The sequence below is a fragment of the Passer domesticus genome, chromosome 14 (genome assembly GCF_036417665.1).
Source record: "Passer domesticus isolate bPasDom1 chromosome 14, bPasDom1.hap1, whole genome shotgun sequence".
Taxonomy (NCBI): domain Eukaryota; kingdom Metazoa; phylum Chordata; class Aves; order Passeriformes; family Passeridae; genus Passer; species Passer domesticus.
Genome location: NC_087487.1, coordinates 11,353,261 through 11,379,236, shown reverse-complemented (window position 1 = coordinate 11,379,236; position 25,976 = coordinate 11,353,261). Strand labels below are relative to the sequence as shown.

The following is a 25,976-nucleotide window of genomic DNA, read 5'->3' as shown; positions in this document are numbered from 1 at the left end:
GTGACCCTTCAGGTCTGTGTTACTTCATTAACAAAAAAATAGTCACATACTCCTATCTGAACAAAGACTGCTGAGGAACATGAGTGTCAGTGAAATAAATACATCACAGGATTCATTCTAGACAGGTTCTGAATGCTGCTTAGGACCCTTCTAGAGCTGTTTATTTGAACTGCATAGCATAGAGCAGGCATAAAGCTTTACTTCCAATGCTAGGAAATATGGTATTACATCCAGTAGTACTTTCCTTTTCCTGGCTGTATAAGCTAAATTTGCAAGGCAAAATATAATTACACTTTTTCTTTCCCCTAATTTTCCCATTCCAGCTTTGGAACATTTGGCACCCAGTCTTTTTGCTTCATACAGTGATCAACTCTCCAGGAAAAAATCTTGAAAGTCTGCACATCTATAACTGTTAGAGGTCACTATCAACAATTATGTTCAACAGGAATGAAAGGAAATGGACAGTTTAGCTATAGGAAATGAAATCCATTGAGAGTGTTTCCTTTTCTTGCATATAACTCTAGCTCAGCCAGCTGGCATATTAATGTGAGGTTCTGGGACTTGATACTGTGATGTTATTTTAAGATTCTTTAGCACAGCCAGGAAACCTCACCAGACAATCCAAAAGTTAGTTTGAAATACTGTAGTGCAATTCAATACAATTTATGTGTACTATGGCCTTTACAATTTGGCACTAATATTCTGTGGTGTTTGTACCAAAGGATATTTACTTGGAATGATTTTTTTAATGCCTAGTTTTAAAAAAACCCAAACAAACAGACTCAAGCTTCAATGATTAAATTGTCAACACTACAGTACCAGCAAAGAACCAAACTTTTATGGTAGGCAAATGAATAAACCAAGTCATATCACATGCAAAACTTGCACTGACTGGAGCTGCTGTCTGGCTGTTGAGATGTTCTGAATGGCAGCATCAATAAATCCAAACCCTCTGTCCTCCTCACACAGCCTCACAAGCTCCTCACACTATTGCTGTACTACTCAGCAATAGACCAAGCAGAACTAGCCCTTTAGCAAACTGATATTTACAGTATCTCTGTATAATCAAAATCTTCTATTCTCAAACACTGAAGAAGTGCCACACATCTACTGGCAGAGGTATCAGCCTCTAACACATGCAATAACCAACCAAGATTTAAGCCTTAAGGATAAAAAGAATTGAAATTAAGTAAATACAACTCCTCCTTCCTTAGTAACTGCCTGTGTCACACACAAATTTATTTGCCATACAGACCTGGAAGGGCAGGGATCCATGTTGCATTCTTTCAGCTTGGGCTTTGGTTTCTTGTTTTCTGGATGATAATGGCAGTAGTGGTCAGGAACAACACGCTTCAGACGAATGTCCACGCACTCAGCTGAATTGAGCTGATAACCTAGGGCAGAAGCAAAGTTAAATGTTGTTAATGGAGAAAAAGTAAAACAGCCTTTTCTCCCCATTGAATTAATTTTCTGTCTTACTCTTTTTTTGGTTTACTGTTAAAGAAGGAAAAAGGAAATGTACAACCAGACCTTCATTTAATGCAATTCAGCACAGCAATTATATTAACCTGTCTTAATACTGAATGAGCTTCCAGCTCTTTATTTTACTAATATTCTAAGAGTAGAGGCACACATATTTCCTTCTATTGCAGGAATACTTGTACTGCATCAGCTCACCTGTCAGAAAGCAAAACTATGAAGCCATATGGCTCTAGCACATGTTCCACAATGTATAACTGCCCTCCTCCAAGGAGGAGTTACCAGTATGTTGGAGAGCTATATTAAACAGTCATTCATGCTAAAAGAAATAAATACTTGAGACAGAAAGCCAGAGGAATTGAAGATGGGATCCAAAAACATTGTTAAGGAACTTTAGAAAACCAAGAAATAGATTCAAGAACATTCCGAGTCAAAGAGCCAACAAAAGAAGACTTGAACTAACTACTCAGTGAAAAACAAATAATAAAATATGTGTGGAGACTGGTTGCAAGAAGGGATCTGAGTTTTATAAACCACTAGGTTATTTTTTGGCTAAGAAAAAGAGACTCATTCAAAAAAGCTTACTTGGACTTAAATTGAGGAGAGGAGGATGTTCTGGTATGTGCAAAGAAAAAAAGTTTTAGACCACAAGAATTAAAATCAAACTGAGTCAACAAACTAACAGCACAAGTCCTTGTGCCTACTGAAAATGCTAAGTATCATATATCAGTGGCTTCAGTTGTGTGTCTCTTGGCTGATCCAAAGTGTCATCATGCATGAGAGTGATAACCATAAAGAACTAAGCAGTTCCAGTGCTCACAGCATCTATGTTTCAGTTCTTGTAAGTACTGAAAGGACCCAGATGAAATGTCACTTGCAAACAAGAGAAACAATTTTTAAACTGTCTTGCTCATTCAAGCTTGACTGTGCTTTCTGAGATGCCCCTTCCAACACATGGAGATTACAGAATTAAAGACAGAAGCAGCATCCAAGTGAGGAATGGCAATGCACTAATTCCAAATCTCTGTTGTGATGAACTTTTTCTTTTACTGCCAGTACCAGATGCCAAACAGACAATCTGGACACTAAATCCAGATAAATCTAAGATAACAGGTTAAAGCCAGGCAGCTGCAATACAACTTCCTTGCATGCCATTCTTAACACTACTACTGTCACAACTGAGCAGCTCAGTTTTCGTGCTTCTTCAGTTCCTGTCCTCCCTGAGGACTGCCAAGCCCCTCTGAGAAAGGTACCAGTTTTATATTAGAGGCAAGCAGCCACAAAGCAGGGCTTTGAACACCCTGGATGGTTTCAAAGAGATTGACATGTAGCTATAATTTTCAAGCCATAACAGCAGTCTGAATAAGGCTGGATTTGAGCCAATACCTTTGAAGGTAAATATGTCCCTTGAGCTATCCAGTGTTTACATGCAGTTCTCAAAAGTAACTGTGATGCTTTATACTCCTTCCCTTGTCAGACAAGTTAAGGAAAAAAAATTATAAACACAGTGTGATGGAATCATCAGAGGATATGCATTGCCACTCAGAGCTCCAGCAAGGATCACACTTCATGAGGCCAAGTATCTCGTAAGATACAGTAGTTTCCTGTGGGACTGCATATCAGACACATATATTGTCTGCATTTCAGATCACAGGGAGGTGCAAATGTCAAAATGGATGGCCCTTCAAAAGATCCCCAGACTCTGCTTGTACTTTAAACATCTCTCACTCTCTTTATTCATGCCCCATGTAACTATTTAAACCACATTTGCACTCTCCAGAAAATCCCTGTATCAGTATCACCAGCATCCTGGTCTGTTTCCCAGGTGACCTGGGAAATGCTAGCTGAAGGGAAACTGCTATCTGCTGTGTCAAACACTCCTCCTACCATGAGCTCACACTTTTTTTGCAGAACCAGACATGACAGGCAGTGGGCTGGGCTGGATGAGCAGAACGAAGCTACACTTCATTTAAGCTGCAGTGCTTAAACCAGGAGTAGATGCTACAATACCATATGTGCTGCTCTAGCCACCAGGACTAAATGTCTAAAATCAGACAGCCAAAGGTACTGATAGCAGATGTACCTTAAAATCTATTTACTTATTCTGCTTTCTGTACAACTAATTTCTCAACTGCATCTTCTAAAACTCTCCCTCATGTATACTGAGGCCAGAAATGCTTCTTCACCTCTTGATTATTTTTATTTTAAAATCTCTTCACATTTCTTTGCTTACTTTCCCCAAATATATCCACTATGAGTTGCATATTTCCATTTTGAATGTTGTATTTTTACTTCTTAGTCAATGTTCTTACTCAAATGAACATCAGCTATGGAAAAACATAACTTCCAGTGACAACTGGAAAAACCTCTATGCTGTAAAAACCTCTATGCTGATACCACATTTAGCAGCCTAGCTGCTGCTTTGTCATTTATTTTGCTGAGGAATTACCAGTGTGCAGAGAAACACAAACATCTAATCACTAAAAATGCAGAACAAAGGTTGTAAATCAGGTCATTTTAATCTTTAGCTGTTATCACTCCTGAAGAATTGGCATTACTTACCTCCTCCACATGTCACTGTGCAGGGGAAGAACTCTGTTTGTCTCCACTGATGACTGATGGGTTGATAGAAGAAGAACTGAACCACACTCTCTTTTGATCCAGAGTACCTGGTCTGAAGAAATTTCCATTACAACCCACACGTACACAGCTCATGGCATTTCAAAACAGAGTTCATACACAACAGCAGTGCAGAGTAAGATGATGACAGACAAAAAACTTCTAGAAAGTCTAGAGAAGCCATTAAATTTAGGCTCCCAATAGTCAAAAATTTGAATGTTCTTTGTTTTTCAAATTATTTAAGGCATTAATGTGACCATTTGATTATCCTCAAATAGCAAAGTTCTTAACTGTATTCTTTTTGTTTATGTCTTTGTTAACAAAAATTTTGAAATTTGCTGCAGAAAGAAGTCTAAAAGTGATCCAGCACACTGTCAGGCAAGTCTAGCTGCACATGATACTGGAGATGCAAAAGGAAAACTACTGAAATTCTATTTCTACAATGTGACAGGTAAAGCCAGGCAGTCTGATAATACTGAAACTTCTGTCACTTGCAGTGGCAAACTGTATGAGTGCCTTCCTTTGGCAGTCAAATACTGATATTCTCCTACTTATAAATGTCTTGCTGTGTGCTGCAAAGCACTGGTATGTGCTCTGGATGGAAAAGCAATTTAAAAGGATTGGAAATGGTCAGTGGCTGGATTAGCAATGTCTGAGGGAGAGTGAAGGGTGCTGCTGGAAGCAGTGCTCAGGTTCAGTAGGTGGCAGTCTGCAATTGGATTAGCACTGCACAAGGTCACACTGTTACTCTTCCAACAGTACTGAAAACAAAAATCCTGGCCATTTTTACCATTAAAGATCCTGTGGTGGGAAGTACCACAAAGACAGTAATGACATAACATTTAATTTGTTTGGATTTTCTTGGCATAAATGATCTCTGGAGTGTAATTAGGATTTCTTACTTGCAAGCTAAAATATTTTGTTGTATTGCTGCAAGCTGATGGACAGCCACCACTGTGTTGCATGTACTTGCAATAACTTTGTAGATTTTGTACATTCACACAGCCCACCTTGATAATGAAATCTGCTCCAAGAGGCCCCTGGATCTTTATGATTTCCCTGTCTGTGCTCTTCTGAAATTCAACAGTTGTATTTTCAATGACAAATGTTCCAGGAGCATTGAAACTGTGCTCTCCCTTTTCTCCTTGTAGTGTTTTTGACTCTATAACTAAAGAAGAAACATGCAATTAGTAAACTTAAACAGGTTTTTGTCTTCAAGAAAGTCAGAAAGTAATGTTTACAACTTTGTCTTGCAAGTACCAGCTGCATATGTGCAGTAAAAACACACCCAGAGAATCTGTGAGAATATTAACTGCTTCAGATTATAGGCTGATAGATAATTGCAAGACAAGTCAACACAGGAATATCTGTCTGAACACACTATTCTTTCATACCAGAAGCACTTCTGAGACAGTTTTTCCTACACCAAGTGCCCTGTAACACTTGATATAAGCAATAGCTTGAGCAGGAAAAGCTGAAAGAAACTCAGAATTGACAGAATCAATATAGAGAAAAATACCTCATACTTCCATGGAACTCAAAAGCCAAGCAATCTGAGCAATCAGTCTCCAGAGAAGCCTGAGCAGTGCCAAACCCACCTGACACTCACCTCAATACCTGAATCACTGCACCAAGATCCTTAACTCAGCTTTGAGTATTTCCCAAGTGAGGAAAAAGCAGGGCCAGGAGGTGGGCAGCTGCAGGGGACGGCCCTTTCCCAGAACAGCTGGTGATGAAAACCCTTTCTGAATTGTTCTCCACTCCTTGGAAACAGATTAAACTAACAGCCCACAACCTCCCGAAGACAGATGAAGCATTTTAAGATTAAATCACTTCCAGAAAACTGACTGAACTGTAAGTGGACAAAGCTAAAGGAAGATATTCATAACAAAGGTAGAATTCTGGGCTCTGTGCAGTAGAGCACAGAGGCACAGCAAGATGCATGACTTGAAATACCCTGGTCTGGTTACAATCTACCAGAGCACTGCATGAGAAAAACATGAATCTCAGATGAGCTCAGGGCAAGCTAAAAGGAATCTTTTGATGAGCTATAAATACCCTCTTTCTCCCACTACCTTGCCTTTTTTGGTACTTTAAACAAAGTTACCTAAGTCAGGGTAGACCATTTAGGTTAAAAGCATCTGGTTTTACCTGCACTGAAAACATACTCTGAATGCTGCAATCCATCATTAACTGTTTTCTTCCTTCATATTTTTTAAACAAATGTGCATTCTGGAGCACCCCAACAAAGAGAAAAAGAAATTATAGAATGGATTAAATTCCTTGAAAATATACCACCATTATCCCAAGCATCTAAGCATTAGGTTCCACTGTGCTCATAACAAAGATCACATACATGGCTGGAAGGAAGTTGCAGGGAGGATTTGCTTCCAGGAAATGACTTTATGTTAACACAGGGTATGAATCTAGTGGTAAATAAAATGTACTTTGTCAAAGAGAAAACATAAATCTCTGGGATCAGTGTGCCCCACTGTCCAGCACATTCCCATTAGGAACAAGTAGATATAAACTAATCCCAGAAAAAACAAGTATTTAGATGATTACTACATATTTCTGTTTGTCACTTTTATGGAAGTGTCCTTTCCTGACTGCATTACAAAATAACCCTTTAAAATATATGGAACTCAGAATTCTTGGATGAAGCTTCTGCAAGCCTTGATCCCAAACTCCATGCTTAAATCACAAACTTCTTGATCACAAATGCTCCTTAAAAGTAAGCAATAATGCATGGTGCCTGTTATTGTCTCATTTTTAAAAATAAGAGTAAAATAAAATCTTAACTACTTCCAACTCAAATTCAGTAAGGAGTACTCAGGAGTACAGGACTCTTTTAGAAGTAGTATTTTAGATTACAAGGCAAGGTCTCCAGCTGGTACAAAAAGATGATGCAGCTGGTGACCTCAGCTGCATTTCTGGACCATCTTTTTACTATTTTTTAAAATAAAAAAACGTTTTTGATGTTTTTCTAAGCAGAAACCAAGAATATTGTTCAGCAACTAACAAGACAGTAACTCCCAGAGAGCTGACATATTTACATTAGAGGTACACTAGATGTGGATGCAAATCATGTGTTTATTTGCAAGGTCCAGCCATGGAGCTGGACCTGTGTCTCTGGAGGTCACACCACTGAAGCCCAGAACAGCTGCTCAGATTTTCCCTGTGTCACACAGGGACACGAGGAGCTGTTCCCCAGCACAAAGGATAACCTCTGGTGCAATGCATTCCTGCTCAGTACTACCTAGTAGTGCTTGTCAGCACAGGCTTCCAAAACAGAGTGACACCAAGCATTTGGTGTATTTAACACATACATAACACAATGATGATTATTGGGGAGCATTTCCTCCCTATAAAACTGTTCATTTATTGATTTCAGAGAAGTAACTGAGAACACAGGTTTGATCAGCTGGTTTCATGACAAGGTTAAAGAAGAGAATTCACCAAATGTTTCTTTGTTCTGCAGAGTCCTGTATACTAAAGATCTGGGAAGTTTGACTTCAGCAGTAAGCTTCCCCATCCTAAATCAATTCCTTGAGACTCCAGATGTGAAGAGTCACATGGACAGGGAATTCTCTTGAGTGCTCACCTGTTTCCATTCCTATCAGGACAATCACCAGTGCCAAAGACCTACAACAATCCGTGTTTAGTTTTTCCCAACCTTGACAAAAATGGCCAATGCCTTGCCCAGCTGTGGGCAGAAGCCCCACAGCTGAAGCCCCCAAATCTCCTGGTGGCAGGAAGGAGCAGGGCAGTGAGGCACAGAAAACCCACTGCAGGTCCCTCCCTGTGCAGAGAGATGCATGGAAGAGTTCCCAGGGAAACTGCTCCTGCTCCCAGTGCAATAAACAGCAAGTATGGTGCTGCCCTAAAGCTGCTTCTTTTCTGTGATTCATTTGTAGGTAGCACAATGCAAAACATTCCTCTCAAAATGTAAGCAAAAGCAACACCTTGCTCCTCTGAGCATCTGCACAAACCCACAGCTAAAGGCTGTCACATGATGCAAATCACTGAGGAGAGAAAAAAAAAGACAAAAAGAAAAACATTTCAGTTCCTTTCAGTAATGTTTAACCTCCCTAAGTTCACGAACTCAGTTATCTAGCATTAGCCACTTGTAAAAATATTAGCTTCTGGTTTTCCTGTTTCTTCTGCTGGAGGATTAATTTCAGGGAACTTTCAGTCTTACTTTTGATTCTAATGCTCTTAAAACAACTACTAGAAAAGCCATGATACAGTCCAAATCAAAAACAAAGCCAACACAATGAAACACTTTATTCAGACCCATTTTTGTGCTAATTACTTGGTTATTTTCCACCAAATCTTTCACCAAACCATAGCAGGCAGAAGTACAGGGGGGCCATATTTGTTAAAAAAACAAAGTAACATCTTGATGAATCTGCTGCCTGTCTTTAAGTGCCCAGAGACACAAACGAAGTACTTATTCTAACCAGCTACAAAGAAACACAGTCCTTGCTCAAACACTAACTGCAGGTTGCAAAACAATGCTCGGAGCATTTGTTTCAAATCTGTTATGTGCTACATCTCCAACCACATTTCCATTTTTGATTAGTCCAGCAGCTGTGCTTTCCTGGAACAAGACCAGATCATAAACCCAGGATGAAGCCCCACTGAACACAAGATAAAGGGAAAAGTGCCAGACACTCCATAGTGCTCTTCAAGTTTTTGCTATTGCTGCTGACTCTACTTGAAGGACAAATATATACTGGCAACAGGAGGCAGTATAAAATTTTAACAATAAGTAGTCCCTGCTTCACCTGTTAAATTCAACTCCTTGGAAGCCAGGAAAAACATCTCTGACAAATGGAACCTGTAATAATAGGTGATTTTTTTCTAAATTCTGGCTTTAATTATACCAGCACACCCACACAGAAGTTGATGGAGTTGCAACAAAGGATCATTTGGTATCTTCTGTTAAGTGACTAACAGGAACATGAACAGTGGGAAGGTGGAGAAGCAGCTCTGGAGCATCAGCTGTTGGAGACCTGGCTATGAAGCCAGAAGCAACTCCCACCTCCCTCCCCACAACAGCTCTCAGTTGTTTTTTACTTCTGCAAATTTAACTTTAGGTAAAAAATGTCGGAATCCTTGCAGATTTGCAAACAGATGTGCTGGTGGAAGTGGTTAAAGGAACATTTCACAATTCCTGTCCAGCTAGAGTGAACTAACAAAGGTGATGCCAAGCCACAGCTTCTTTACAGAACCACCCTGGGTAGGAAGCCAGGAGCACTCTGTACTCAGTTACTGAGTTGCTGCTGCATTCCTCAGGAGCTTTCCAGAAATCCCCCAAGAGCCATTCAATCTAGTACTTTTTCCTCATACAAAGCTGAAACAACAACTTCCTTCTGCAGAACTACTTAAGAAAGTCCAAGAGTCCTGACCTGAACTGATCAGGATCACTCCTTCACACATCCCCTCAACAGTTTTAAAGGAATATTATTTATTTCAATATAAATTCAGCTTTGTAGTTTTTTTATGTAAGTAGTATATCTAGAAGTTATTGTCACTCTGGAGCTGTTCTGAAGAGGGAGTTTGATTTCAGTTTTTTTCTTTGGAAGGATGTGACAATATATTTTTGAAAGCAAACAAACTGATGAGAAATTTTCAAATAAAACACATTTCTTACTTCTGTTTACATATCTCAGAGCTTAAGTTATTTTTATTTCTATGATCCAGACTATATCTGCCACTTCTAGAAATAAAAAATTATTCAAAGTTAAATGAATAGTTTATCTCATTGCTTGATGTGACAGCACCACTTACCATTGAAACCATCAATTCTCTAGGCAAACTAGGTCTATGAACAAGGAAATTGCCATAAATACTGCTATCAGCCTTATAAAAAATATTGGAAAACAACTGTCTTACAGTATAATGAACTGCTTCTCATTGGTGGTACGCAATGACTAAAATGACTATGCAATGACATGGAAGCAGGACTTCTGTAGTGGTTCACCCCACTTCATTTATTCCTAGATCACTTGTCAGAGGCTTCAACAGAAATCTGGTGCTGAGTTATGCAAGAGTTGTTGATTCCACACATAATCCTCTGGAAGTTTGGGGTTTTTGGTGTGTTGTTTAAGAGTGTACTGTATTTGAGATGCCTTACATTGGTTTAAATGGGAGGAATAGAAACCACCACTATATAGTATATTTCCTTTTACCAAGTAAACTTTCCATTGCTCTCTAGGAGTATCTCCCGGCTGGATATCAAAGATGGGAAGAGGAATCAAGGTATCGAGGTCATGATCTTACCCATATTTTCCAAAGTTTGGATGAGTTCAGATACAAGGTTTTGTTTTTATCTTCTGCCTATGTATAAATACATAAAACAGCTCAGTCATACCAAGGTGTGCTGGTCCTTTCAGGGTAATTCTCACACTGCGACTCCCATGTGGTACAGCAATCACAGTTTCTTCCCCTAAAATATTAAAGAACTGGTTTAGAAATTATCTTTCATCAGGGAATTTGTACATCACATAATTAGACTGAAAACCGTCAAACGTGTCTAAGAAAATATTTCACAGCTTTCACAACTTTTCTATTAAAAATAATATGCTATTTTATTAAGTACAGTGTACTGAGTCTGTTTGCTATGTCATACAACTATTAAGACCTACAAATGGACTTGTAAATCTTGCTTTCTCTTGGAAAATAATTTGCTATTAACAATCACAACTGAAATGTCAGTAGTGTATTAGGAACATATTTATACTCTGTTGTCCTAGTTTTATTTTCTAATCACTGAATTGACATAAGGAATCTGCTAAGTAGTCCTTCCCCCTTACAAAAATCTGCAGCTGTTCAGTCTCATTTTGCCCACACCTCATTTCCTGCTGCAGGTCACAACTTTAATAAGTGGCAGGACTTACAGGAAATAAAGCATCTACTTAACACTAACCCTTAACCAATTACAGACCAGTTAAGAGAAAATATATAATAGCTATAAGGTATATGTTATAACGGTGTCTGCATCTAACTTACCATATAAGATCATTTCTTCCAGTAAGAGGCTCAATTTAAAATTAACTATAAACCAAACCAGCCCCCAACAGGACATATCAATACAAAACAGCTTTTGGCTGCCTGAAAGGCCTCTTCATATATAAATGTGCAATGCACTTACTTCAGTGCATTTTACAAAGGCAGAAAGTTATTACTTCTCATTTCAAGTGTAGGAAATCTGTGATTTGCCCGAGCAAACTGAGTTACCAGTCAAATCAACAGGCTAGAGACCCTCATGCCAACAAAAGCAGTGCTCTCAGAAAAGGGATAACCACAGGGATAGCCACAAAAGGGAGAGAGAATCATGCGAGCAGCTGTCACCCATTTCCATCATGGCCCAACCGTGTATCTTCTGCAAGGCAGCCCAGCCACACTTGCCCTCTGCAGCTGCAGCCTGCACAAGATGCTCTGTTTGGTGATGAAACTAATGCAAGTTCAGTGGCTGGTGCAGAGGAAGTTCCTTTTTGCAGATTCAAAAAGTAATGTGTGTTGAAAGTCAGTGATACACTGGCTCCAGAATTTCCCATAAAATATTTAGAGGAAGAATAGTTGAGTTTAGTTTTAACTCAAAAAATAGGTTAAAAAGGTTTCTTTCCACTTTAAACCGGACCCCTTTATAGTAGATGCTGAATTATCAGCTTCTGGTTTACATCTTCTTAGCATAAGTATGATTTCCTGCCAAATGTTCAGAATACTTCAAGCAAATACTGCAATTATTTTTTCTGAAATAAACACCTTCTTATGTTACAGTTTTTATATCGTCAATTTCTAGGAAGGACATTTAAATATAACAATTTATTTTGGATGTAATAAAATATGAGCTTTATTAATTTCATTCTTGTGTATTCCACCAGAGTGAAAAACACTACAGTAAAACAATAATACAACTAAGGAGTTCTGGAAAAAACATTAACTACTGAACCACTTAATATCGTTTTGCATCTTGGTTTTTCATCAGAGGAATTGCTAAAGATAGCCAGGAGGTAGTGGGTGTGTATATCTTTAAAGTAAGGAAATAACTACTGAATTCACATGTGCTCGACAGTACTTGAGAGAAAGCAGGTTTGAGGTTTGAGGGGCCCATCTGCCCTTACTTGGTCGGGAATTGAGCCCCATCCTGATAACAACCAACGATCAGTCACAGCACAAAACCTCCAATGAAAGTCAGACGATGACCAGCTCAGAACGCAGGACCTGCTGCTCTGAAGTGGAACCGAGGGCAGCCCGTGCTGCACAGACACAGCCTGGGTTTGCAGATGTGCACACATGTGCAGCCCTGCTCCTCTGGAGAACAACAGGGTCGATCTGCTGAGCTTCCTGCACCTCCCCACAGGCAGCTCCGCTGGCCCCGGCAGACCCTGCAGATCCCTTCTCAGGATGCCTCACATTCCTTTAGCAGTACTACAGACATTCCACCCTCACCGAAGCACTCTCTGATATGGTCCAAAAGTCTCATGGGGGTGCTAAATTTGGTGTTTCTCTGCGGCAGAGACAATATTACCAGAAAGTGTTTTATTTGCATTAGGGATGACTAAGCTCGCCGCCGCAGCAGCAGGCAACCTCTGCAGCCCACAGACCTGTCAAGAAGTCTGACAGCAGGAGATTTTTGTAACCTGACTGAGATAATTATGACCTAGGGCAGTCTTTCCTTGAGATGAAGTAAATTACAGGAAAAAATAAATGTGAGATTTTTGGACTTCTGAACAGAGATGAGGGTTTGGAAGAAATGGGACAGAACCGACCATAAGGGACTCCTCCTTCTCCTAGGGACAGCTTTGAAACAATAGTTAAGGTTGTCCAGGTCTGGCTCCATAACTATATATTCCAAAGGTCTCTGGTTCTCAGTTGAATGTAATTCATATTCTTAAAGAAACACAAGGCTCTGTAAACCCACTCAAAATGGTTATGCCGTACATTTCCCATTAAATCAGTAGGGTCCACACTGCTAAAAGCAGTGAACTCTTACAAAAACATAAGGGGAAATTGCTACCCTGAAATCCATACCGAGAATTTTCAATTACCTCTTTTTTCTCCCCTTACAGTATTTCTTTGAAAGTTAATTGCTGACCTTTGTCTAAAGATGAAAACAAATTAGGCCAAATTCATTTGGAACATGCAGAAACACTAGACTCTAACATCTGAGCTCAGATTGGGGCTCACCTTAAAAACTGAGAAACTGGTGAGATATTGTCCCTCTATTCTAGCACTGCTTTCAGGACAGGGGCTCCCAGCTGCACGTGGAGTCATCTCCCTCCACTCTCACCCAGAGACTCTCTCAGGAAATGTGTGCACACAACACAGCACTTGCTGATTAAGCTCCCAGATTACTTTTACTTTAGATGTCAAGGTTTGATCCTGTTTCTATGGTGTTAATGTGGATTTAAATTTTGGATCTCAATGAGAGCAAGATCAGACTCCCTGCTATGGTAAGACTGGGAGCTAATCCCCAGGATCAAAATAAAGGAGGCACATTCCTAAACTCAATCCAATTCAGCAGGTTTTATTTATTTTTCCATGTGGGCCATGGTGGACCCATTTACTGTTTCACATATGGGCCAGTTGGGATTTTTCCCTCTCTCCTCTTATAGCAGGCCAGAGGTTTATTTCAGGTCTATAAAAAGTGTTTCTTTCTATGTATTTGTTCAGAACTTATTTGCTGGTTCCCTGGTTCTGATTGAAGACCTTTGTGCCCTCAAAATACAAACAGTAACCCAGGAACAACTACAGTACACAGGAACTAAAAATCTCAAAATATTTGGAACCTTATTGCAGTGGCTTCCCTCATCCACTCTGGCATCAGGCAAAATTTCAGAAGGCACTGATGCTGGGCTTTGTGCTGACCTGCCTAATGAAAGCAAACCCAAATACATGCACTGGAGAAAACATAAAAGACATGCAGTAAACAGCCCCTGAAGAGAATGGATCTTATAGAAATGCAGTGCAAAATGAGTCATAAAATAGCCAATGTTCTTACAAAGAAATTTCTTCAAGACAAAAGAAACCATGAAAGTACAGAAAGAAGCTTCATACTACCCATAACAGCCCCAGGTAAACCAATCAAAATAAAGGGATGTCTAGACTGAACCAGTTGGTGCTGAAGACTCAGCATCCACACTACAAAATGGCAGGTGCCTCGTTGGGACTAATTCTAGTCTGATTCCATGGACTGGATGTCCTATAGCTGCTGGAGAACATCAGGTGCTTTTCTGGGACACATCATCTGGTTTAGCTTCATCAAAAAAATTCCAATTTATGCTCTGCAAGACCACTCTGTGATGTGAACTGATGAACAGTATATTAGGGCTATGATGAAATTTTCTTCAAAAACATGTTCCTTATCCATACTGGAACACTAATGCATTGGCATTCTATTCCTCCTCACACACAGTTTTCCTGCCAAACCAGTCCCAATTCCCTCCTCTGGCTCTACAGATAGTTGATTTTTCCCCTTCCTCTCCAAGTGTTTTTGACTCCATCTCCCACCCAGATTCCTTATCTAATCTCAGTCTTCTCTTCCTCTTTCCTTGACTCAGTGTGTCTGTACAGCCAGTCCCACAACCTCCACCCACCTTCTCACATCTGCCTTTCCTTCACTGCATGAACTAATGGCAAATTTTTCTGTTCAGCTCATCTCATCTTTCCCTCTCCTCATGTGATCTCATCACTCCCTGTCATAAGTCTGAAGCTCAGGAGATTGGAAACTCTCCACAAAATCTCTTCTGAATGCCTGAATGTGAGGTAGGAGGCATCACAGAGTCCATCCAATGGCACCTGGTCCACACTGCAGTAAAGCAGAAAGAAAGAGCAACCTCAAGGAAAAAATTTAATGGCTTATTTCTGGAAGAGCAACATGTTAATGTATTCTAAGGAGGCTACATGCATGTAATCTGTTTGCAGTCAGAACTTGTAACAAGCTAGAGAACACTTAAAAGGATAAGTTTTCAGAAATTTCAGCTGTTAACATCCAAGAAGATTCCACTGAAACTGAAGGAAAAGGTTGGGGATTTTTGTAAAGGTTGTAGTAAAATATGTGTTGATGTTCACAGACATTGCAAAAGACTTATCCATGACCAGAAGATCATTGCCTGCCAAATTTCAAATCCCTGATCTGTGATCAAGTCCAACAATTGGGGGATTTTAAGACATATTAAATAAAAGGTTTCAAGAATGTTTTGACAGTGGGAAACAACATGTTTTTCTCCTCTCTGTCCTTGGAATATGCTGAGCTGTTTTGGCTGAATTTTCTCCAAAACACATAGCACCTGGCATGAGAAGTTACTGACACAACTGTGTAATTTTGGCAAACAATCCTTCATATAAAATGAAGTATCAGGCAACCTTGACAATTGCAGTTGCTAGCTCCATGTATATTTATTTCAAAGAGGGAAAAAATGTGAGGCAAGAAGTTGTCACAAAGTTGAGCTGGCTGATGACACAGAAGAGGGAGCTGTGCCAAAACCTCTGTTTAGATAAATGACCAAAGTGAAATTAGGTTTTTGGTTAAGCATGCTTGGGGATGATGGCATGCATCATGTGAGAAGAAGTGACCAATGGTATATTACACAAGTGCCATAGGAAAGAAAGCACATGGAAAGGAAATTCAGACAGTTACAAAGCCATCACCAGTGAAAGCTTTTATAAGAAGCTCTTTAGGAAAACACTACAAAAGGCAAAACTTGCAAGTATCTTGCAGTTTGGGAATCAAATAAAACCAGACTGGGACAAGTCCATGCCTTCAACTTCACCCGCCACTGAACCAGCATCTTGTCTTCTTTGTTGGTATCAGAACCAGAACATTTTTCTACAATTTCCGGCCAACAATGGTGCAGAAAGGAGATATGAGGGCCCAATCCTACAATTTTTCCATGTGCACAAAGTGCAGTAGAGTTAATGGGAGTTCCATGCATTTAGTACTAGAAACTTCAGGCCCATGATATCTCATTTCCCAGTGGGATGGTACATTTTACAACCTATTACACTTTTTGTTTGAATATCGTTAGTCAAACCTTTAATCATTTTACCAGAATGTTAGAATCTGGCTTGCTGACAGAAGTTTAACTTACTTTGTCTTTCAAAGGCAATTAAGTGTTAGTGGAAAAAATAAACTTTTGAAATAATTGTTCCTTTCATATTTGCAAAGCAGTAAGCTCCCTTTCACTGCTGTTTAACTTTCTGATCAAAGACATTAATTTAATGTAAAAACATATAAAAAAGATAATAAAACAAATTAGTCCTTCATGAGAAATCATTTGCTATCAATGCCTAAATTTCTTTGTTTTAAAATAAGGGCTAAGATAACCAAGCACTTTATTTTCCCTTATGCCTCTTTTTTATACTAAAATCTTTGGCTCTTGCTTTCCTTCCAGTTTTTTAATTTGCTTCACTGAACAGTAAAATTTACATCCTGCTCACAGCCTTAAGCTCCCTCTTAAATACATTTCTGTCATGTGTCGATATTTTCTCAACACTAGTTCTGAAAGCTTCCAAATGACTCTTTGGAAGATAATGTGCCTCCCTTCACTGATATTTTACCACAAAGAAAGGATGGCTTTATTTCCACATTTCATTCACACACAGGATGATTATATGGAACTCATTGCATAGTGCTGAACAACTTGACCAAAAATATATTTTGGCACCATCACAATAACCAAGAAAAACATCAAGTTCTGAATTTAGTAGCATGTGTACTGCTTTGCTTATGCCAGTGGTAATTCATTCATATCATCCAGCCTACTGCAGTGCAAGATAAACCCAAAACTTGGCAAAACTGACATCTTTGCTCAGAATAGTCATTCTTGGTCTTTAATTCTAAAAGACTCTTAAAGAGACACTGAGTTATGACAGAGGAAACAATGAACCATGGGCATTCTGCAGAACCTTCAAGGCAATGGGACACCTTCCACCAAGTGATGTCAGCTCTTACCTGAGCCACAATACCACAGAATTATGCTCTTGCACAGTGGTACCCAACACCCCTGCAGGGCAGTACAAACACCACACTGTAAAGCAATGAGCATTGAGACAACAAACAAACTGCTCCAAGTTAGACCCAAACTGAAGCATACTGCAAACAGTGGCATTAAAAAACCCATGGAAATAGTTATATGTACTGCAATAATATTTTAGCATGATTCAATATACAAAGCTCTTTCAAAATCAGTGCAGAAGTGAAATCTTTGCAGGCTTAAACACAATATTAAAATATAGGCAGCTGTCAGAGGCAGGGGCTTCATCCATTAAAAAGAAAAGCTGGTTGCATTTGAACTTTGAGGACTGATTTTAAGAGCACCCTTCTATCTGGTGACTTTGCAGGGAGGTAATCAACCCCAAAGGCCCCATCTCCATGTGACAAATACACAATGTGAGTTCAGAAAAAGAAAAAATTATGTGAGGCAACTATTCATATAATAAACACATGGGATGTGTGCTGTGAGATTCCAGGGAGCATCATCTGTGAAGGTGGAGAGCACCAGTGGCAGAGGGGAGTCTTTGTTTGGAAAACTTTGCCTGCATATCAAAATAGCCAGAGTCTTCAGACTCCAGTAAAGGGTCTAATTCCAATACCCTTCCTCTTTTATATTTTTGATATTACTGAGACCTACGGAGTTACTCCCAGTATGATGTTAATTATTTTGAGAAAGAATGGTGGCATTTGAGCCAAACACACAAAAAAGAGATGGAAGTATTAGTCTCTTTCACTTTGTGCTTTTTCTACCATACAAGTAGTAACTTGCCCCTGAAGTTCAGCTTTATCAGACACCACAAAAGAAAAAAAAGAAAAGAAAAAAGAAAAAAGAAAATCAAAGTTAATTTGAAAACCAGGTACTTATAAGCACAGGCCGCTATTTCCATATTTCCATAAAACCATCTATAAGATGTTTCCATGGATTAACAACAGTGCTGCAGCCTCACATATACTGCAACATGAGGATACCCTCTAAAGTAAGATGTGCATCTTGATGGTTATTCCTGATAGAATGAATTGAGTAGCTCTATTAAAAAAAATGCATATCTCAAATTCTTTCCTAGCTATACCCTAATGTGTGGTATCCCTCACGGAATTTCACTAGACTAATCTAGCACAGACTTCAGAATAAGTAGCTTTGTAAAAGTGCAAACAAGTCTATGGCTAAAAGGTCACTGCAATATGCATGCTAATACACAAGCAGAAAACACAGTGGAGGATAAATGACCATAGGATCAATTTGCAACCTACTTTTTTCTGGTGAGACATGTGCCTTAGCTTGTCCCCTCACAAGCCTGCATGTTGAGCCATCTCCTGCACAGATTCCACAGTTGTCTTCCTTGGCATTGCTCCCAAGTTGTCGATCACAGCCCACTGCCTGCCAACATCAACACCACAGTCAGAAGGAGGGCAAAGCTGTAGTAGACATGCTCAGGTTTCTGGAATTTTATTTATTATGTTATCCTTTTGATTTTATGAGTTGGCCTCATTCTATCAAAGCATATCTTGCCATTTAGGATTTTAAAAGCATGCTGTCATTTCCATGATTTTAATGATGAACCACAACAACTGATATATGAAGCTATTCAAGCATAGGAAATACATGAATCCATTTCCCACTACTTATGTGAATGAATACCATTGAGCATTATTCTTTCCAACACAAGGCATAACTATGTTATTTACAATTTGGTTTTCATCACCTGTTCAATTATGTCTGAGAAAGGATAAATGCAATTAAATAACTCAAGTTAAAAATTTAAAGGGCACTCATCCCTCAGCTTCACAGACACAGAGTTGAGGGCAGTGCTAACATTCTAGTGTCTTGGCCATTCAGAATTTAGCTGGCACTTGTGTAGATCTATTTGCCATTAACATCAGTGTCAATTACATACACATTTGCTAACCAGATTTTAAAAAACTTGGACGATTCATTTCTCACCTTTGGATTTTTTCTGGTTTATGAATACAAGACCCATTCTATAAAAATTTCCAAAGATTATTATAAAAACACCCAAACTTAAACACTGCCAAAAATTCAAAAAGCAATTTAAAAAAAAAATCCTGTCAACTCAAAACCCTCCAAATCATAATGAAAACATTTTTCCAGGTTTTTCTTTTTCTGCATATCAGTCATCTCCACAAGAAAGATGGGAGTAAGAATGGAATGACAAAGAATAGACAAAAATTGACTAAAAGCAGCTTCCTGATGAATGGAAGATAAATATTTGGCCTCATCTATCTTACTCTTCACCATTTCATAGAAGAGTTTTTCAGGGAGTACCAAATACTCAACAATGTGGTAAAAAGCTGATCTCCAGCCTCAAGTTTTCTCAAGTCAGCCTACCTGCCTCTTACATTCACATATCCCTGAGAAGGGCAGCTAATTTGTCATGGGTGTACATATTTAACAAAGATTCAAACTGACAAATGGGTAGAAAACCCTCTGGAAACTCAGAGTTAAAAACAGTGCTAGAATTCTGAAACTGGCCAGCACACACCTCTTCCTATATAAAAATGCCTGGAAGGGGCAGGCTCAGCTGCCAAGATCCTGCGTCTGTGCTGTGCCAGAGCTGACACACGACCCCCTTGGAGAGGTGAGGATCCAGTCCACACATAAGAGGCAGGGCTGGGTCTTCCAGTCTGAGTCAACACACACACACAGACACACAAATCACACACATCCACTGCCAAACACGGAGAAATGCAATCTCAAAGATTCACATGGCTGTGGAAAAGAAAACAAAGCAGCCCCACCTCTCCCTTCATCCCCTTTCCCTTATTTTCCCAATTCCCTACAGCCTGAATTCCCTTTAGAGGAGGGCATTAATGGGGACAGTTCACAATCCTTCACTTGAGGGACCTGCAGGGAAGGCATCTCCTCCCTAAGGGCTTCAGATTCACAAGAGAAACCTACCTCAGCAGCAGGAAATTATTTTATTCCTGCAATTGAAGGGGGCCTTAATTCTAGCCCAGCAAGGAATTAATGTTAAAAATAAACAAGCCACTTAACACTAACAGTAAATAATTTCTGTTTTAACAAAATCTTAGTTGTAAAAATAAAGCAAATGTACACATGTGTGAACTCAGACCATCAGGTGCTTATTTACCACACAGAAGGCATGTGGGAACACTGTACTGTAATTTAAGTATGGATTACAGATTAAAGTATTTGCACTTGAAATTTTCTTTAGCATTAGCTCTGGGTTCATTACTGACACACAGAAAAACATAAAAAGGTTGCAAACAAATGATTATAAACAAGTCTATCTTCACACTTTATAAACAATTAATATTGAGGGATTAATGAAAACATCATTTAAGAAACAGAAACTGACTGGGCCACTCTGTGAATCAGAAAGCAGACAAAATTTCATGGGACATAATAATAATAATAATAATGTGTTTGACAGACACATTTGCCTCAGCATTTACAACTCTTTCAGTTCCCAGCTCCACAACAGACTTTCTTTTCTGACCTTTGAAAACTCCTGTGCTTTTCCATTCCAATCCATGGGAGAGATATAACTGCAGATATCCAGGTGACAGAGATGTTGCATGAATTAATTTCCTAAAGTTTGTGAAGTATGCAGATGGTGCAGTGATGGAGACCATACCAGTGGTTGAGAGAGTCTATATTTCTCTTTGGAAGACTTTTAAAGTGGTTACTGCTCTCCCCTGATTCTCCTGCCCTTATTCACATAAAGATACTACTAGAACATGGAGGTAAATTGTATCACTGCAAGTGTAATCTCTCCACAGATGCCTCAAACACATCTCCATTTCATACTGCAATCTCCTTTTCTAAATATTAAAAAAAACCCTGTTTATTCACTCATCAATTAATTTCAAAGGGAAAAATAAGGTGCAAATTGTGATACCCTGTGTGGAAAAGTGCGGTTTTCCTTAGTTTAAACTCTTGCATATTTACAGTCTACAGATGCTGCAGGTCTTTAGTGGGAGGAGGGCACTGAGCAAGCAGGGCAGGACCAGCCCATTAGGGCAAAACAGGACAATAACAAACATCCAGACTGGGCTCATCCACACAGCCTCTGTGAAAACAAACTCCCACTGGGTGTAACAAAAATTACACAACTGTGCAAACACAAGGCATTGTTTTGTCCTACACAGAATGTACAAAAAGATAATCAGCACAGCAGCATGCTTCAGAGGGCTGTTTCATATAGTATTATTGCTTATTTTTTAATAACACACAAATGCCACAGAAATAAAACAGGAGTGCTAGCTGCAAGGGACTTGGATGTGGGAAAAGGTTTACAGCTCCCCTGACAGCAAAGGTGGTGTGTTCAGCTAGATGCATTCACCCTCTGCAGATTTCCTTCCCAGATTATGTTTACATCAGCTGTTACAAATATGAATATCAAGCAATGATATCTGGGAACAGAATTTAGAAAACAACAAATTATAATCACAATTTTGACTTGAAATGAGCATAGAATCCCAGATTTTATTAACATGAAGGATAAAAAAATTTCACAGGCTTTTAAGAGACAAGCCACAAATTTAGAGCTAATTCAAGAAGGAATCTTAATGAGTGAACACTGGGATGGGACATATTTCCAACCTCAGAGTCTAGAGCCAGCCTTCTTTATCTCTTTGCAAGCCCTTGATCAGGTATGTGTCAGGTGAGCTGAACAGCCACAGATCTCCCCAGAAGAGGAAGATGTAAGGTACAGCATTGGAAACAGAGTCTCAAAAACATATGGCATTGACACAAAATATTATGATTTTAAGCTATTCATATTTTAGCCAATAACTACTGGAGAGAAAAAAAAGTTTTTGAGGAAACATTTTGAAGACAGTAAATTTTATTTTCAAATCAAGCTGCAACAAGAAAAGAAAATGATAAATGGCAGCAGCTTTCCTCCACCTCAGCCAGCCAAAGAGGCTGATGATTTTCACAATTAAGGCATTTTGTGGGATTAATTTACCCCGCATTGCTTGCTGTTTACAGAGCAAAGGGATCAGCTGAAAATATTACAGGCAAACTGGGAAAACATCTGCAGGCTTTTAGGGCATAGTCAGAAATAATATTAGGTGATTTTAACATAGGCTGAATAAATGAAACAAGTGATAACACAAACTGTGTAATGGAAGGGTTGGGACCCAGTGACTTTAAGAAATTTGTAATCATAAATATCATCATCCCAAAAAATGATACAGGTACTGTAATGACCAGGTTGTAATTGAGCTCCTCAGACAGCAGGCAGAATATTCAGCAGTATGTAACAAAACAAACAGCAAATAGAAATTTAATATAAGAAGCATATTAAGGAAATGAGCAGTATGTGAATTTATAAAATTGTCCATGATGGGGTATCAGTGAATTGGGATATGGCAGGATTATTTTCAGAAACAGGTCTCCAATCCATCACTAATTTTGGGCAGAACCTGAATATGTTACTTGTCTGTTCTTACAAAAGGAAAAAAAGGAAATATGAAAAAGAATTATACAGTTTACAGAATTACATATACTTTTCTCACAAGCAGCTCAGATAGAAAGCATCTGGTTAAGCAGTGAACAAAAGCACTCATCTGCTTCAACAAACCTTAGCATGGCAGTGCTGATGTGAAAGACAATCCTGAAGGGTGTGAAATACTTGGGATCATGCTTAGAATAGTTCAGGTAGGTTCAGAAAGGCAAAGGAAGAGCAAAAGGTCAGAGTATAAAATACAGTAATATAGATGAAAGAGAAGAATAAAATCACTGCTGATATGTTAAACGTGACTATGGAACATTACAAATATTTTTGCAAATATGAATCCAAAAATCACTCAGAAGCCCAAGTAAAGCTGTTTCTCTAGGTCATATTCAATTAGTAGTGTTTCAGCTGAGGAATTGGACTTAAACAAAGAAATTAATGTAGCATGTTAATTTTGATTTGTGAAGGTCCAAAAATAATCTGTTAAATTCAAAAGGCTTCCTTTGTTAAGATGTTTAAAATTAAGTATGACAAGAAAATTGACAGGACTGCAAGGTGATGGAATTTCAACTGAAATTCCAATGTGGTAAAAAAGCATCATAGTGAAAAACAAGGCAAACTCCACCCATACCCTCCCTCCATCCTTTCAGTGACTTCCCTTCATAAGTATAAATACAAACATGGACTAGAATTGCCAGTGCAGAGTCCAATACAGAATCAGGTTTTAAAATTTCAACATCTGCTTGTGAGACCATTGCTTTAGCTCCCCTGAAATGTGGCATTACCTCAGTTGGACTCACCTCCAGCTGCAGGCACTCCCAAAACAGACACAGCACCACATTTTTTAGAACTCATTCTACAGCAGTGATTTGTCAGTTGTAAAAATATTACATTGCAATTATTCAAAAGGGTTGCTGGAATGCCAATGACTCAAGATTATATACTTCAAATAAATAAGGTGAAGATAAACCTACACTTTATAAAATAAAATATTTATTTCAAAGATGAGTAAAACCAGACATCTCTGCATAACAAGCATCATGTAAGTGTTAAGTGTCATTATCTAAAGCATGAAATCATATCCAGAAATGTAAATAATTATAAATAATATTTCTCTTTCAAAGTGAGCTTTCCCCCTTCTAGGGTCCTCTGGAGCCAAAGATCCAGGTATAGCCAGAAAAAACAAATATTCTGAGTTCTCCTAATAGAAGCAGCCACAAAAGAATAAATCACTGCAATTTTTATTTGTGACATACATAAATTCTATGAAACATTAAAAATGAAGCTGCCACTATTTTTCTATCTACCATGTCTTAGACTAAGCTCTTTAGCAGACACACCATTTAAATATTCAGCAATGCATTTGTTAAATACTAAATAATTTCCTACTCTGACTAAGAAATTTGTTATCGATACAGACTCTCATTTATCAGTGATCCACTGAAATTATCAGGTAAGCTTCTGTTTTGCAGTGTTCTATGTTTGCCTGAGGGACTGGCAACTCAGTGTCAGGGAGTAATGCCCTTTATTAATGTGATTTGGTTTAACAAAATGAAAACAGCCAATAAATTCAACTATATATCAATATGCCATAATTGCCATCCCTCTACAGCTGCTGAGCAAACCCCCCAGGTGTCAGGAAAACCCAGGTGAAGGCTGCTCTGGGTACATTTCTATTCATGTGCTTCCAGTGGCTCTTTCAAAGGATGCACAGAATGTGTTGCAGGAACAACCTGCAAGTGGAATTTCAACTCAGACATACAGATGGCATTTACTGAAATTCAGCTGAAGCAGAAAACCCAGCAAATCATTTATGGGGAAGTGCCCAATGTGCTTAAAATGCCAAAGAGGTGCAGTATTCCTGCTGAGCAAGGAACTGCACTGCAGAATGCACAACTGGAGATGATAATTGTACTTCTCACAAGGAGTTACTGCACAGGAGATCCTTCCCCTCAAGGGCTGAGCAGTCTGTAATTATCTCAGTACACGTTGTCCAGTGGTTTTCATTTTAAATCTGGCCAGCAGCAGATCTGAAGGGTGGCAAAGGCTTTGTGTCCCAGGTGCAAGTGCCTTCCACTGCCTTTAAAATTGTCAAGATTTGCAGAATATAGTGTGAAAATAAACTATTACACCAAGCATAACCAACTTAGTGATCTGACTGCCCAGCCACCAGGATAGCAGTATTTGGACTTCTATAAACCAAAGTATTTATTTCAGGCTTACAAGAGAGCTAAGATAAAAATGAAATCAGAACATCTACATACTTCTAAAGGTTGTCAGCATTGCCCAAAATACAAGATAATTTCCAAATTATTTCTGACAAAAATGCCTTTTCCAAGTTTTTGACTTGACTAAGAAAGGACATGTTTTATTTCAGCATTTACTGGTAAAGGAAAACAGTGAAAAACCCCGACATGCTCAAAAAGACAAATCTCTACTGCAGTTTATTAGAATCACTCAATAGGGAAAATTAAAGTCCTTTGGGTCTTGCTCAGAGCAAAGGGATTTTTATTTCCAAAAACACAGACACTCACAAAATCCACAACTCAGAGAAATTAAGGTTGTGTTTCATGGCACAGTTGCATGTGCTGTGACAGTATAGAGATCTCATTGCATCAATGTCAGCTATTTGCTGCATTTTCCCCAGCTCTACTTGTCTGAGCACAGAACCCAGCACAGGCAGATGTCAGGACTGACTGTATCCACACAACAAATACCTAATTTTAAATATGGCTATGGGAATTCATAGTAATAAAAATGAATGAAAAAACTGTCATGTGAAAATCCTGCTGTCCCTTGGTCAATATTTTCCATGTCTCTTTGCCCTGCTGTAAAACCTTGCTGTCATTCAAAGCCCATCTATTCAGGACTTTGCAATCTCTGCTCACATCCTTCATGCTAGCTTCAGCTTGCACTTTATTCCTACACAGATAAAATATGTCCCTGGAGACAACATAAAGAAAAAAGCTCCCACTGTCTCTTTCCCATGCTCATCATCCACAAGTAATTGATTCTGACAAGCAGAGGGAGAGATACCAGAACATCCCTCCAATTAAGCAACTTACTTTTTTTTTTTTTCTTTTAATTTACTTTAAAAGTAGTGTGGAATCTTAGCTTTCAAGCAGTGCTTTCAAACCCTAGTTTATCCTCACGGAGGATTTATCTTGGTCTAAAGTCTGATGGCTTTATCTGAGTCATGATTTTCTTCTCACATGGTCCTGTCTCACAACTCTTCAGTTCTGTCTGAGCTAACAAAGGCCTGATTGTGGCACAGGTTCTCACATCTCTGGAATCAAACCAGCCCAGGACAGCAGCAGCCCAGACAAGCTGACACAGGCTTCAGCATGTGCTCATTAACAGAATAAAGCCCCTCCAGGCTCAGGACCACAGTGAACTCCCCAGCCCACGAAGCTGCAGTCCCAGCTGCC

At 39.0% G+C, this 25,976-nt stretch overlaps 1 protein-coding gene across 8 annotated transcripts in view; it reads right to left on the bottom strand.

Annotated features, from left to right (window-relative positions):
- ADAMTSL3 (ADAMTS like 3) overlaps positions 1-25,976 on the bottom strand; it is a 173,181-nt gene that overhangs the window by 53,965 nt on the left and 93,240 nt on the right. For all 8 annotated transcript variants that reach the window (XM_064389066.1, XM_064389074.1, XM_064389073.1 and 5 more), the window contains 5 exons: positions 18,356-18,482; positions 10,478-10,552; positions 5,109-5,266; positions 4,042-4,153; positions 1,256-1,394 (listed from right to left, as the gene is read on the bottom strand). In XM_064389066.1, the coding sequence (XP_064245136.1) occupies positions 1,256-1,394; positions 4,042-4,153; positions 5,109-5,266; positions 10,478-10,552; positions 18,356-18,482 (611 nt within the window). The remainder of the gene's footprint in view (positions 1-1,255; positions 1,395-4,041; positions 4,154-5,108; positions 5,267-10,477; positions 10,553-18,355; positions 18,483-25,976) is intronic.